This window comes from Apodemus sylvaticus, chromosome 1, assembly GCF_947179515.1.
Source record: "Apodemus sylvaticus chromosome 1, mApoSyl1.1, whole genome shotgun sequence".
Classification (NCBI taxonomy): domain Eukaryota; kingdom Metazoa; phylum Chordata; class Mammalia; order Rodentia; family Muridae; genus Apodemus; species Apodemus sylvaticus.
In genome coordinates this window covers 55,850,024-55,865,810 of record NC_067472.1, presented here as the reverse complement: position 1 = coordinate 55,865,810, position 15,787 = coordinate 55,850,024, and the positions used below count along the sequence as shown (strand labels likewise).

General features: G+C 49.0%; 1 protein-coding gene across 1 annotated transcript; it reads right to left on the bottom strand.

Annotated features, from left to right (window-relative positions):
• Positions 1-996: 996 nt before the first annotated feature.
• On the bottom strand, positions 997-15,485 carry Naa40 (N-alpha-acetyltransferase 40, NatD catalytic subunit). Its single transcript, XM_052190972.1, has 8 exons — positions 15,235-15,485; positions 10,338-10,433; positions 9,390-9,442; positions 5,451-5,546; positions 5,211-5,369; positions 4,987-5,070; positions 3,676-3,753; positions 997-3,418 (listed from the first exon to the last, which is right to left on the bottom strand). Exons 1-8 carry the CDS (start codon positions 15,238-15,240, stop codon positions 3,277-3,279), a joined length of 714 nt encoding a protein of 237 aa, XP_052046932.1. The 5' UTR covers positions 15,241-15,485; the 3' UTR covers positions 997-3,276.
• Between the last annotated feature and the right edge of the window lie 302 nt (positions 15,486-15,787).

Genomic DNA, 15,787 nt, shown 5'->3' with positions numbered 1-15,787 from the left:
AAGGCCTGCCTGGGCAACTTAAACTATTTTGAAATGAAAATACAAATACAGGGGCTTGGAGATGGCTCAGTGGAAAGAAGTCTTGAATGCAAATAAAAGTCTAAGGCTAGCTGGGCAGTGGTGGTGCACGCCTTTAATCCCAGAATTTGGGAGGCAGAGGCAGGTGGATTTCTGAGTTCAAGGGCAGCCTGGTCTACACAGAGAAACCCTATCTCGAAAAACAAAATAACAAAATTAAAAAACGTCTAAGACTAGTGAGGTAAAATACCTGCCGCCAGTCCTATAACATCTCCAGAAACCACAGCAAAAGGGAAAAAAAACAGCTGTACACACAAACACACACAGTTTGACTATGCTTGGCCCATGGGAAATGGCACTGTTAGCTGTGGTCTTTTGTTAGAGAAAGTGTGTCACTGTGTAGGCGGGTTTTGAAGCAGTGCAGAAGAGTCTCTCCTGGTGCTCTTCAGATCAAGATGTAGAGCTCTCAGCTTCTCCAGCACCATGTTGGCCTGCACACTGCCATGCTTCCCACCATGACGAAAATGGACTGAGCCTCTGGAACCGTAAGCCAGCACCCATTAAAGGAGCTGCCTTGCTCATACTGTCTCTTCACCGTAATGGAAACCCTAACTAAGATACAGACACACCCCTGCAAATAAATCAGGCAGCCAGCCATCCTAGTGGGAATGTATAAGTGGGAAAGTATGTGTACCTACACACATCTGTGCATAAATACACCCTAAAAGAAGGGCTGGAGTGATGGGTCAGCAGTGAGAGCACAGACTGCCTGGCTCAGGGCCTGTCCAGGATGCCAAGCAGACAGTATTCAGAACATCCCTTATACCCCACAACTTCTGGGAAATGGCACAAACAAGCAATCCGGTTCCATGAGACTTCCTTTACAGGAAGGGTGTGGGGCCAGGACAGCTGTGACAAAAGCCAAAGCCTGGCACCCACTGCCCATGGCACACAGTGTCTGGACACCATCCCAACATCTGAACAGAGCATCTTTTTATTAATGACATACAAATAAAATGGATACAAAGAGAGATGTTTTTCCCTTTGATTCCAGTGATAACGAGCTGCTAGGGAAAAAAAAATTTAAAACAAAAAAATTAGTTTCCAACTTCCCTCTTAAAAACAAAAATAACATCCCCAACCCTCCGGAAAGGGTTAAAAAGAGCCATAAACATTTAACAGCAACAAAAATAACCTGAAATGGAATAGGTTCACTAAAACAAAACAAAAACCTTTAAAACCATTTTAACACTCCTGGAACAAAAACAAAAGAGCCTGGTACAGTAGACTAGACCTGCTGTTTCTCAAAATCAAGAGGGTGGTAGAAGATGCCTGGTAAACCATTGGGCTTAACACCCACAAGAGTAACCTACTGGTCTTGGCCATCATCCCTCTGGTCCAGTAAGAGACCCTCCAGGGTCCTTCGGGATGGGGCCTACAGAGGGTGGGGAGAAGAACAGGCACTGGGCACCGTGAGTGCTGGTGCTGGGTGTCCAGTAACTGGAAACCAGACACTCAATTCACCCCACATGGGGTTTACACTGGGGGGTTCCTTCTGGATCCCTAAGTGGGAGGTATCAGAGATTCATGATCTAAGACAGACAAAGATCAGGAAATAACTCTTCCAAGCATGTTCCTGTTTCATGATTCTTGGAAGGAGCCTACCAATCCCCTCTGGGCAGCCTCAACTCTCATCAGAGATATAGCCCCCAGAAGCCAGCAAGCCAGACGAAGGTAGACCTATGCCAGTGTAAAGCTGCAAGGCTTCCCCAAGGCATGGCTAAGAACAGCAGAGTGCACAGCAGAGGACAGGCCAAGCAAGAAAGGGCCTCCATGTCCAGGCTGCTGCACAAGCCAAGGGTCTGGGTGAGAGGTGACTGCTTTGGGGAGACTTGCCGGAACAGATAGCCTGAGTCAGGCAGGGAGTGAGGTGAGCAGACTCTGAGGTAAGTAGCAGAGTCTCAGAAAGCAACTGCACAAAGGCAAGCTCTCTGCCATGCCTCCCAAGGCAGAACTCAGGGTGGCAGTGGGGAAGTGGCAAGTGTGTTTTCCTAGGTGAGGATTTGGTTTTGCTTCCTTGAAGAACAGGATCCAGAGGTCAGGATGAGTTCAAGTTCTAAGCCTGCATCCCCTGAGGAGGAAGGCCTTCTGGCTCTAGCCTGCCACTGTAGGGTGACACCCTTGACAGGAAAGCAGTGGTGGGCCACTGAAAGGCATCCCATGGTGCCAGGACAGTGGCACGAGTGCCTCACTGAGGCATTGAGGGTGGGGCTAGGGAGACCAGGCAAGGGCCTGCTGCTGCTGGGGCTCCTCAGACAGGGAGGGTGGCAGGGAAACACCCCACCTTCAAAGAGCTATCAGCACCAAGAATAGGAAGAAATGGATTCAACTATACCAGGAAAGAAGGGTCCTTCTGGGGGAAGAAAAGGCTCCCTGATGTTATTCCCCTTGAGACTAAGAACAGAGGTATCTGAGCTGAGGAGAGAGGTGTGAGAACAGGCAGGATGTTGACTTCCTTCTTGAATAAAAAAGGTTGAGTCAAGATCATGAAAATGCAGCAAAGTTCAAAGGCCCAGAGATGGAGCATCCCTATGACAAACACATGAGACGGCTCTCCTGGTCTTCTGTCTCATTGACAGTGATGGAGGCCAACTCCCCTCCAGAAGTTGGCTGGTCCCCTGAGATGCCACCCTGTGGATCTATAATATCACTGCGCAAACCTCTGCACCTTGATATCAAGGGAGGGAGGGCTACATGATCTCTGAAAGAGCACTTTGTCCCCAGAGAAAAGATGTCCAAGGCCTATGATACACCCAGGTTTGCATCCAGTCCTTTCTGGGGACCAGCAGACTCCGGTCCTTTTACAAACATGGATATAAACATTCCATTTGTCCATGTGGGGCATGGTGTGCAACCCTGTCAGGAATCCAGCTGCAGACACGAGGGGAGTCTTCCATTTTAGGGGCCCAAGAACTAAGTAAGTAGGCAGCTACTGCATAAAGACGGGCTTGATGGGCAACCTGTCAACCTCGCAGCCCCCTCTCCTCGGTGCTCCCTCCTGGCACTCTGCTTTTCCAGGAGGGAGGTGGAAAGGCAGCTGGGGTCACTGCTCCCCAGGGTTCTGTGTTCTCAAGATATGCCTGGTTCATGCAGAACTGAGGCCTCCACAGCTCTGGGGGGTACCTGGTAAGCGGCATAAGACCAGGGGAGAGGACAGGCCTACGGAGAGGGACTTCCCTTGCAAGTGGTTCTAGGAATTCAATGGCAACAGCCACCACAGTGCCCGCCTGTGTGGGAGTGTTGACTGTCCCCAAACTTGGTCCTCCGGCTCAGAATCTCATAGGAGCAGTCCTCCCCACAACAACCAGACATGCTGGGGGAAGAGTCATCAATTTCAAACCTGCAAGACAGACAGGAAAGACTTGGGTGTTGGAAAGCTAAATGCTTTGCTCCCCGAGTCAAGGACTTCCCCAGCAGTTCTGAGACCTCTGGAATGGGGCCCAAGGACTAGGTCAGCAGCACTGGTGTACGATCTCACAAACCACAGTGCCCACGGCACACTGATTAGGGTCAGGACGGGAACAAGCAGGCACCTGGGAAGCAGCAAAGGGACCACCCTAGCCACCCGAGGGACCACCCCAGAACCTCATTCCTTACTGCAGTGCCTCTCGGAAGAACTGATAGGCGCCATGATTGTGTTTAAAAACAGTTAACATCACCTTCTTCATCTGTGTGCTGTAAGAAAGCAGAGTGAGCACCTTTTAGAAACAGAATCCAAGGGCTAGAGAGATGGTCCAGCACTGTACAACTCTTCTGGTCTTCAAGAGGACTGGGGTTCCCTTCCTAGCCACAGGGTAACTCATATCTACCTGCCTGTAACTCAAGATCTAGGAGATCCCACATCCTTCTGGCCTCTGCAGGCACTGCACTTACACAGCAGGTACACACATACACACAAATAAAGATGTATATTTTAAAAAAGGGTTGGAGAAATGTCTCCGAATGGGTCAAGAGCACTGGCTGCTCTTCCAGAGGTCCTGAGTTTGATTCCCAGCAACCACATGGTGGCTCACAACCATCTGTAATGGGATCTAATACCCTCTTCTGGTCTGTCTGAAGATAGCTACAATGAGTGTAACTCACATACATAAAAGGGGCTGGAGAAATGTCCCAGGAGTTCAGGGATCAAAAGCACTGGCTGCTCTTGCAGAGGACCTAGGGTTAAATTTTTACCACTGACACTATGGTGCACAACCATGTATAACCCTGGTTCCAAGGAATCTGACACCCTCTTCTGACCTGTAAAGTACCAAGCACCAACAGGGTTTATACATATATGCACACAGGAAAAACACCCATAAACCAAAAAACAAACAAACAAACAAACAAACAAACAAAAACCCTCAAAAATAAAAAGCAAATTGGACACAATTTCTCATGCCTACAATATCAATGGCAGGGGGATCTCCCTGAGTTCAAGGCTACCCTGGGCTAGAGTGAGACCTTGCCTCAAAAAAACAAAAACATATCAACAAACAACAGTGAACAAGCAGAGACAGAGATAGGTGGGTATCTGTGAATTCAAGGCCAACCTGACTTACAGAGAGAATTCCAGGACAGCCAGGGCCACACAGAAACTCTGTCTCAAATAACCAGAAAGAGAAAGTGAGAGAGAAAGAGAGAGGGAGGGAACAGATACTAAGGTCAGGCCTCCCCTCTCTCCTAGTTCTATCCATCCTCCGGCCCGCAGAGATCTTGGGCACCTTGACACTAAGCCCCTCCCACCAGAGCAGGTTGGTCAGAGTGCCTCAGTGTCAGGGATCTGCCCCACTTGCCCTCTCAACTTGGAGTCACAGCAAAGCAGGGTCATCTTCCCGACAGGGTCTAGATGCCTTTCTCCTTGAGGAAGTGCAAGGAAGCCACCTCCTTGGTCAGTTCTTTTCCCCCAGCAGGGCAGCAGCCCCTTACCTGTTGGCCATGAGCTGCAGGATCTGAATGAGGAACTTCCCTAGGCCTTTCCGTCGTACCTTGCTTTCCAACTGCACTTCATAGCTAACAGAGAAAGCAGAGGAGTGAGTGCCTAGACCACTAGAGGAGCCTGCAGCCCCAGGCAGGCCTTAAGCCCAGAGGGGGCCAGTGGGCTCTGCCGCTTGTTTCCTCCCCTCTACCCCACTGTAAGCCTCAGTTCCTACCAGTACAGGACTTCATCCCCGCACTCCACATCAAATCGGAAGTGAGAAAAGGCAACTGGGATGGAATTGTTTTCCCAAGCAATGAGGTACCAGGCTCGGTCATCGGTCATTTCCTCCCGTTTTTCTCGGTCCTTCCAGCCCCACTCACTTTGCTCATACCTGGGGAGTTGGGGCAGTCAGGACAGGGGCCTTGGACAAAAGCCATCGGGTACAGGGTTGCCTTGGTAGGGCAATGCTTACATTGTCTGCATATTGGTTTTGGTCAGGTCGAAGGCCCAATCCACAGTGGCTGATTCCAATCCAGACACTCGCTTACATTCAATGGAGACATTCAACCTGAGGAGCAGACAGGGGGGCATCAGGCCTGGGGCTCTCACCAGGACACTGCTATTCCTTCTTGAATGACTGTCAAGGAGGCATGCCAGTCTCAGGTACCCTAAAAGAAAAAGCCAAGTTTTCCAGACCTAGGATTAACAACTGTCATCACATGGCCACCATCCTGCCAAAGGGCCCATTTCCTGGACTGTGTTGATCAGACGCATCTGTCAACTCTTCTCTTTCTTGACTACTTTTCTGTTTTCCCATATCTGCTCAGTCCCCTCAGTTTCTAATAATATACCTAATAATATGTTACCAGAACACTGTTCCCTAGCTGTTTGTAGTCCTCGCCCTTTTCTCACTGGACTTCACAGGCCCAGGTCTCTCTTATCCACCTGTCACGCCTTTACAAGCAGGTGGGTGACCTGGGCCTCTCAGGAAGACTGAACCCAAATACCTTCTGCAGCCTGGACCCATGTGCCTGCCTCTTCTTCCTCACAGCACCCCATGGTGACTGACATCTCATTACACAGGTAGAACAGGGTCTAAACCACCACTGTAGACATTAAGGTCTCTCTTTCCAAGGAGACAAGGAAACTAGTCTGAAAAACTCAAGTTTTAAAAAAATGGGAAAAGGAGCCGGAGTACTGGCTCGGCAGCTAAGATCAGTTGCTGCTCTTCCAGGACCTGAGGTTGGCACCCTGCATCCACCTCAGGCCACTCATGATGGCCTGTAACTGTATATATGTATGGCTGTAACATACATATATACAACTCAAAATGAAACAAATATTTATTTTTACATTATTGAGTATGGTGGGACATACCTTTAATCCTGGCACTCAGGAAACAGAAACAGACTGATCTCTGACAGTTTGAAATCAGCCTGGTCTGAAGATCAGGTCTATAGGACATAGCAAGCTAGTTCCAGGATAGCCAAGGCTATATAGTCTACATAGTGAGACCCTATCTGGAAAAACAAAAAGCAGCGTGTGTGTGTGTGTGTGTGTGTGTGTGTGTGTGTGTGTGTGTGTGTGTGTGTGGTGGGGGGGGGTGGTATGAGTGAAGACCCACTTGGAGGTCAGAGGACAATTTCAGGAAACAGGTTTTCTCCTACCATGGGATATCTAGGAATCAAATTCAAGCCATCAGGTTTACGTGGCAAGCACTTACCCGTGGAACCACCTCATCAGTGTTTTTGTTTGTCTGGAAACAGGGTTTCTATAGGTGGCCCTAGCTGGTCTCACTATGTAGACCAGACTGATCTCAAACTCAAGAGATCAGACTGCCTCTGCCTCCTAAACCCTGGGATTAAAAGTGTGCGCCATCAACCACCGCCCCTGCTCCTACTAGCCTTTTTATTTTATCTTATTTTTTGATACTATGTACTTCATAGGTTCTCACTATGTACTTCAGTCTAACCTTGAACTCATGACCCTTCTGCTTCGGCCTCCCAAATATTAAAATGATAGGCACATCTGTCTACAACTAAGCCTTTAAAAGATTCCCATACATAGCCAGCAGTGGTGGCGCACGCCTTTAATCCCAGCGCTTGGGATGCAGATTTCTGAGTTCAAGGCCAGCCTGGTCTACAGAGTGAGTTCCAGGACAGTCAGGGCTACACAGAGAAACCCCGTCCCAACCCCCCCCCCAAAAAACCCTCAAAAAACAAACAAACAAAAAAATTCCCACACAGCATCTTTCGCGAGCCTTTGACACAATCTTCACAATGGAAGTTCCCACTGATATCAACTGTTATCTCTGTTGACTGGTAAAATCTTAACCTCCTGCCTTTGGAAGAGCCTTCCTTCCTTCACAAGTATCATGTAAAAACCATCCGAACCCAGAACTGCACCTATTAACTAGAAAATACCCAAAGACCAGCCTACATTATCTGCACTTTTTTATTTTTGGTCTCTCTACATAGCTTGGGTTGGCTTTGAATCAGTATGCAGACCTCAAACTCATAGAAATCTCTCTGCCGGAGCTTCTCAAGTGCTGTCATAGGCATGTTGAAGAAGGATCTCAGCTACAGGAACCATATGAAATGCAAGGCTCGGGGCTGGAGAGATGGCTCAGCGGTTACGAGCACTGACTGCTCTTCCGAAGGTCCTGAGTTCAAATCCCAGCAACCACATGGTGGCTCACAACCATCTGTAATGAGATCTGACGTCCTCTTCTGGTGTGTCTGAAGACAGCTACAGTGTGCTTACATATAATAATAAATAAATCTTTAAAAAAAAAAAAAAAATTAAAAAAAAAAAAAAAAAAAAAAGAAATGCAAGGCTCTAGAGCAGCTGAGCCTATTGGTGTGGCTTGCTTCAGAGTAGGTCCAGATTTTTGGAAGTTAATAGAAACGCAGCACATGGGAGGCAGAGGCAGGTGGATTTCTGAGTTCGAGGCCAGCCTGGTCCACAAAGTGAGTTCCAGGACAGCCAAGAAACCCTGTCTCAAAAAAACAACAAAAAACAAAAACAAAAACAAAACAAAACAAAAAAAACAAAAAAAAAGAAAGAAGAAACAGAAGTAAAATCACCCCAGAAGCTGAGTAACAAGGCTGCTGCAGGAACTGTCATATGTCAGACCTCAGATGGAGAGACATAAGTGAGTGACTTGACGCGACTCCATGACTGCCACAAGGCTATAAAAGGCCACAGGGCTTAGGAATTCACACAGCTATCCTTCCACACTGCATTCACTTTCTACCTGGATTTGCTCCTATCTCCTCAGCACATCTCACTACTTTCTAGCAACATCCTATTTGACAGGTAAGAAACCAAGGCTTGAGGGGCCTGAGTGACTTATTCCAGGAATGATAATGAAAGGTCCAACCACTTTTTACCATCACACAGGGGAACTGTAACCTCTGACCTCCGAGCCAGGGCAGCCAGCACAGCCCAGGCAAAGGAGAGGGCCTGCAGCCTAGACCTGATGCCACCTGAGACAGCAGTCACAACAGCTGTCTGCAGGCTCCACAGACCAGAGCTCTGGGTCTAACCCTCCTAACTCCTAAGGAAAGGACCATCAGACCCCAACCTTTTTTCTTTTTCTTTCTTCTCTTTTGCTCTTTGGTTTTTATTTTTTTTAAGACAGTGCCAGTGTCTTACTATACAGTCTAGACTGGTCTCAAACTCATGATCCTTTTGTCTCTCTGAGACAAGTTTTTGGTTTTTTTCTAAGATTTATTTACTTATTTTTATGTATGTCAGTACACTGTCACTTTCTCCGAACAGCCAATTTTTTGTTTTATTGTTTGCTTTGTTTTTTGAGAGCACCTTTATGTATCCCTGGCCATCCTGGAACTCACTCTGTAGACCAGGCTGGCCTTGAACTCAGAGATCTGCCTGCCTCTGCCTCCTAAGTGCTAGGATTAAAGGCATGAGCTACCACCGCTCAGCTGAAGCCAAGTTTTTAGACCGGTTTCTGATTACAAAACTAGGCAAGCCAGGCTAAGTACTTTAACTAGTAAACAGCCAGCATATTATATACTGTATATTCAAGGAAGAAGTACTGCATTTGGAATCAGGAACTCCTTCAGATTTGAGTTAAACCCAGAAACATTATTCACATTTTCTAAGCCTCCAGTTCCCAATCATAAAATGTGATAGTAGGCCGACAAGTTTTCAAATTTCATTCAATTCTTTGAACAAAGAAAGATATAAGTCTTAAAAGAATATCAGTGTGCACTCATTCGACCTCAGTTACACACGATGTTTGCACACCCATCAATTCCTGCAGCACCTGAAGTGAGAGACTGTCTGCATCAACAAGAAGCAACAGCCAGTTGGAAAGGAGTACTCTGGAGGAGTGAGCTCCCAAGGAGCACCAGGTGACGTGTTTAGGAATGTAAGCTCAACTCACCCATTGCGATCGTACTTCTTGAAGACTGGGAATGCCTCCAGTGGGTCTCCAAGCTGTGAGCAGAGAGCAGACACAGATGAAGGGAGACAACACTGGTGAGGAGCCGTGACACCATGAATGTGGTAAAGCGAACAAACAGCTCTGGCCTGTGGCAGAATGCCTCCCGACAGCTAACCCAGGAAACAAATGGCCGCTCTGCTTCACTATTTCAGGGACAGGAGTGCCAACTAGCTACAACCTGACCATTGCTGAGACAGAAAAGCACAACTTTGTAGAATATCATTTCAGAGGCATAGCCATTTACCAATATGGAAATTAACAAAAATTAACATATCGGGCTAGAAAGACACTCAGGAGTTAAGAGTGTTTACTGCACTTGCAGAAGGTCTGGGTTCATTTCCCAGCACCCATATAGGACAGCTTACAACTTCAGTCACAGTAGCTGCAGGGGCTGAGACACCTACATTCATGCGCACCCCCAGCCCCATTCATTAGGGGGAAACGTGAAATGCAGCACGGTGTAGGAAGGTGACCAAGGCCAAACTCAGGCTCAGTGCGAAAGCTCCCAGTCCCACCCCAGCCCTCAGAGCTGATGCACAGCTGCTACTCCTCTGCAGTCCCAGGGACCAGGCCAGCGAAGCCTTGGGTAAAGCAGAGCTTACAGTACCCACGGGCAGCTAGGAACCTCTGAAAGAAGGAAGGAAGCGTTAAGAACCATGTGTCATGTCTCATGAGAGGTTTCCTCACCCAAAAAATCTCCCCACGATCCACATCAGGAAGACCTGCAGCCTCTCCACACAACCCTCAATACCTGAGCCAACCATGGCCCCTCCTCCCAATCCGCGTGGGCACCAGCCTGTGTGGACAGTGCCAGAGATCTGCCACTGGGTGGCGCCAAGAAGTAAAGAAAAGAAAGAAGCCGAAGCTGAGGGAGGAACGGAGAGTCACCCTGTTGGCAGCGTCCACTTTGGCACAAACAGCATCCATGGCCGCTCTCTCCTCCAACCGTTTCTGCTTCTTCTCTTTGGCCTTGCTCGACTTTCTCTGCAACAAGGAAAATACACCACTGCAAGGGCTGTGGCCGACTCCTTCAGAGGAGCCCAGGGCCTTGAGCCGGCTCTCCTGACCAGGCGGGCTGTGCGGCCCAGCAGTCATGCACACCCACTTGGCTGCTCCTCCCCTGCAGGGACACTTAGGGGAACCTTCCGGGACCCGGGTGGCCCCAGATCAGCATTTCTTTAGAGAGTGTCTTCTAACTATGAGACACAGCCCTGTGGAAGAAATTCAGAGCCACTCCCAAAATCTCTCCTCCCATTCCTCTTTTTTTAGTGGGGGCATGGGAAGACGGTGGTTTCATACTGTAGTCAGGCAGGCCCCCAACTCGACAGTAATCACCCTGGCTCAGCCTCCCAAGTGCTAAGATTACAGGTTTGAGCCACAACCCCCACTTTTCATCAAAAGTGCTTTCTACTCTTTCCCTGCCAGGTCCTAGAACAAAAACCCATCATGCCCTGGTCTAAGAGTAAAGCCTCCAGTTCTGCCTGGTGCTGTTGTCACCAGGGCTACAGAAAGGTGCTCAATGATAAATACCTCATTGTTCACCGTGCCAGAGAGGACTAGACAGCCCAGATGTCCTGACTCCAGCCACACATCTCCCACAGCTCACTGGAGTGAGGTCAAATGCCACCAATGCCAATGGGACTGTGGCACTGCCTGGCCCCAGGATAGGGCACTGAATAATCCACATTCACATGAATTGGAACCCATCGGTTAAACAGATGGGCAAGCTCCAAAGCATAGCTTCAGCCTGGATGTTCGAAGGAACAGCACAGCTAAACTCGGACTTCAGCATCAGAAGGTAAAGACTCTGACCAGCAGAATGCCAGCACCAGCGACTTCCCCCGGCTGTGCTTGGAGCCAGGCTGGTCTCATGTCTCCTCTCTCCTGAGAAAGGTACATACAGGCTTTCGTTGGTCTCTGTGTGCTGGGGATGGCCTTGTGCATGCTAGCCAGTGGTCTAACATTCAGCTAGAGCCCGGCCTGAGGGTGTTTTCACAGAGGTGCCAATGGAAACAGAAGCAGCCCCTCTACCAGGTTTCCAGGCTTCATGTTCCCTCTGGAATAAGTTTCAGCACCACATTGAAATCCATCAACAAAGTATTTTCACAGAAATACACGGGTCAAGGCTCAACGTAGAAGTCATCACTTACCTTTATACATTAAGAAACTGAGGCCCAAGGGAACATGACTCATGCAGTTTCCCAGGTAGTCAGTGGCCAAATGGAGACAACCTGAGGGGCCAGGCCACAGATACAGCCTTTGTCTCCCATGGGCAGAAGCACATCTAGACTTCAACTCAGTTACCAACGACCTCTCACAGCCTGCAGAGACAAAGCTAGGAGCCTCGGGCCTCTCAGGCAGCCACTCAACAATGCAGTTCTTGATGCCTGTTTGCCTGGGAACCAGTTCCCAAGAATGCACCTCATACACCACCTCCATGCTAAGGTGGGGGGAGGCAGGGAAATGATAAACAGTAGATGAAGTCCCCAGAGCTTCACCATAGAGCATCAGGAACATGACTATTCCATAAACCACATAAGGCCACCTGCCACCCCCAAATGACCATTTGAACATCTCCAGGGAAACGGGGATGCTAACCTATCTTCACATTCTCAGGAGATGTAAGCTCCCTTCTCCACCCTGCCAAGCCAACAGATTGTAGGGACTGTTGGACTGCCACATGACACACTGGGACAAGAGCAAAGGTACTGGAAACCAGGTGTGACTCCCAGGACCCCAAAAACACAAAACCTGGGTTCCTCCACAACATCGCATTTCTGAACACAGGAACATGGTTTCTGAGACTTAAGCAGGCTGACTGGCAAACCAGGCAACCCTCAAAATGAGGCCCAAGGCCACCACCAAGGAGACTGAGATAATGGACAACACCCCTTAAAGCACTTGGCAGCCAGCACAGAGTGAGGGGTGGAGGCAGCTGGGCCACACAGGCAGGGGCTCTCCTGCAACCCCAGCAAACACCAGTTAGAGTGGTCTCCTACTGTTCCAATTAGCTTCGCTGAAGCCCTGTGGAGGTAAGGCTGTCCTGCAGGGATGCAGGAAAACTTGTCTAATTAAAATGGGAAATAAGCACAGTGAACAGTAAGGCTCACTGGGGTAAGTGTTCTTCCCAAGGGAGCTTTCTACAATAGAGTGTGGGCTTTGGAGTCGAGAGACCTGGATTTGATTCTCAGTTCTTTCACTTAATAGCTATGACTTTAGGCATGTTACTTAAAACACTTTTGGCAAGTTATTCAGTTTGTCAGAATCTCAGTTTCCTCAACCATAGAGTAGAGCTAATAATTCCTACAGCAATAGTCAAGGAGCTGTTACACAGATAAAATGGTACTATGCATTGGATTTAAACTCTTTTTAGCTGTACATGTGCTAGGACCAAAGCTCACTCACAGCAACTATATTACACTGAGCTTCATTTCCAGCATTACAAATGGTCTCTGTTTACAGGAACTCTTTAGTGTCACTCTGCTGGTCATTCTTGGGGCGGGGGGGAGCGCAGGGTCTCCTATAGCTCAGGTTGGTTCCTAACTTGTATGTAGCTAAGGATGACCTTGAACTTCTGCTCCTCCTGCCTCTAATCCTGAGTGCTAGGATTACAGGCTTGAATCGCTTTACCCAGTTTATGAGGTGCTAGGGATCAAACCCAGTGCCTTAGGCATGCCAGGCAGGCACTCTATAGAACAGCTATATCCCTAGCTCTCTGCCTCTGCTTTTCTAAAGAGGATGTGTTCGACAGCTCAGCTGTGAGAACAAGCTACTAACTCAAGTCATAGAGCCATAGAGTTCTGACAGGTCTTACCGACCTCAGCTGGCCTCAGCCCCACCAGGCAGAGGTGGATTTACTTTACCTACCAGTGTGTTTACATTCAGTATCTACAAACAGGTGGTCCAGATTCAAATTCAGGCTTAAACCCTAAAGTACACATCTTTACTGCAGATCTAATCTCCCCTTACTAGTTCAGGAGTCACAAAAAGAAATAAAAAGACAACATACAAACAAACTCCACCAGTGGCTGCTTCCAGAAGAGATTTGACATCACTTAGAACTCAGTGTCAATGCTTTCACCCAGCAGGTTCTGGCAACAGGAGAGATCTATCCTCTTAACTCAAACCCAAGGAATAGCAGAAGAACCAAGGAATAGCAGTGGGAACACCTGTTCCCACTATCACTCAGCCTAGGGTTAAGAAGAGGGGTACTTCCTAAGGTGGCGACTACTAGGAACAACAGCTTCTAGCTATGCAGGTGGGACACGGAAGCCAGCTGATGAGAGTAATGGGAGGATTCCAGATCTGATCCAATGAAGGTAATTCAAGTCTCTACTGCTTTGAGTTTTAGGCCAGGAGACACCGATGGGAGTTGTTCTGAGAAACATCTCCACAGTATGAGCAATAGATGGGCAAACAGGAGTAAAAGGTTTGGAAGGTTTTGGGTTTTTGTTTTTGTTTTTTTTTTTTTTTTTTTTTTGTGAAGACTGAACTCAGGGCCTCACATATGCTATGTAACCCCAGACCCCCAAGTTTTGTTTTGACATGGATTCCAAAAAAAGTGTTTTGACACAAACTAGACTAATATTGTCTAATAAACTGATTTGTTTGTGAGAGAGGGAAAAAAAAAACTAGGTTAGTGACAGTAGGGACAAACCCAATGGTATAAAAATAGCAGCAATCTATTTTAGATCCTGAAGTGAGGCTGAGAATATAAGCAAAATAGCAGCTACCGCTTAAAGGCACCCAGTGGGCTATTTACATCCATTTTCTCATTTAATCTTCACCACTAAGAGATCACATGCATCACACAAATAAGAATAAAACCAAGCAAGGCCTCATCACCTGCACTGTCATGCCGCTAGCCTTTAAAGATGGGGCTGCCACCGAGGCATATCTCAAGTCAGGACTTCCTAAAGGTGTTGCAAATTCCACACGAACCCTAAGAAGCTAGGATCAGGGAGTTACATTTTGCCCAACCCTAGATCTGCACATCCCAGGAAAGGACATGGAAAAAAGGACATGCATCTTCTTGTCGTCAGACCATAACAGGTGGTTACTATCCATCCAGGCTGGGACTATAACCAACCAGTCCACCCTCGTGCTCATCTGTACACCTCCACCCGCTTCTTCCACTGCAAAACACCTGCAGTTACATGACTAAGAACAATCCAACTAAGATCCACTTTACTGCAGCCATAAGCTGAACAGACATGTCTGTGTGGAAACGAAGACTACGTTTCATCAGGAGAAGGAGAAAGCTGGTAGCGGACGGTTCAAAAGTGTAGGGGAACTGGCCGGGCAGAGACTCGAGCAGTGGGAAGCAGATTCCATTGGGACTCCGGAGTCACCGGATGGGGTCCAGCGCCCAAGTCATTATCAGTGTGACCTTGGCCATGCGCCTTCTTGCCTCCCGGCCTCAGTTCCCTATAAGTCCGGATGGCAGGAAACCGCTAGGACCGTGACAGCCAGATGATGGGTGTCTTCAACGAGCAAGGGGCTAATGTCAGGGACGCAGCAGGGGCTCGGGAGTGGGGAGGCCTTCTAGGAGGTCAGAGAGGCAGGAAGGTGCACGAGGAGAGCGGGGTGTGGAGAGGGGGAGGAAGAAGAGGATTCCCAGAAGATTTCTGGGCTAGGTTCAACGCGGGGACCTTTACAAATGAGGCGTGGGGGAACTCTTGTCAAGTGGGGGCCGGCGGTCACGTGAGGGGGTTCAAGAAACAATGAGGACGCAGAGAATGACCGGCAGCTGTAGACTTCCCATTACTTCTCCAGCCTCACTTACCCCCATGGTGGCGGTGGCGGCGGCAACCCCGGGCTCCCCTCTCGCACTTGCCCGTAGGGAGGCGGCAACGGCGGTACCCGAGCGACAGCGAAGCGGCGGGCCGCGCACTACGCATGCGTCTCACAAATCCCCCGCGCGTCCTGGAGGGCCCCGCGCCGGCGCAGAACCGGACAAGAGTGGGCGGCGAGCGCGAAGGCGCGCAGGTGGAACGGTTGCCGTACGCGCGGAGGGCCTGAGAACAGAAAGGCGGGAGGCGCGGCGGAGCGTCGCGCTAGGAATGACGCGCGGGCGCCGGCCCCGCCCACTCGACAGTCCGCGTCTGTAGCTATGGCAACGACCACGCGGAGCAGAAGGGCGCGCGCCGGCCTGGAGCAGCTCGCTTTGGAGCCACTTGGTGGGCGGTGGTGCGGTGGTGCCTTTGCCGAGGCGCGCGGGCACAGCCAAAAGTCTGGAAGCATTCTGGCCTTCTAGAAGCTGATCCTTGGCATGCCTCTTTTAACAAGTCCTGTTATACTCATTCATCCTGCTCAACATTCATTCAGCCTTAAAGTGT

Excerpts from the sequence above, each read along its gene's own strand:
- Naa40 (XM_052190972.1), bottom strand. Across the intron at positions 5,071-5,210 it reads GGGGATGAAGTCCTGTACTG|CTATGAAGTGCAGTTGGAAA; the intron begins GTAGGAACTGAG and ends TTTCTCTGTTAG. Across the intron at positions 3,754-4,986 it reads CTGCAGCTCATGGCCAACAG|CACACAGATGAAGAAGGTGA; the intron begins GTAAGGGGCTGC and ends GCTTTCTTACAG.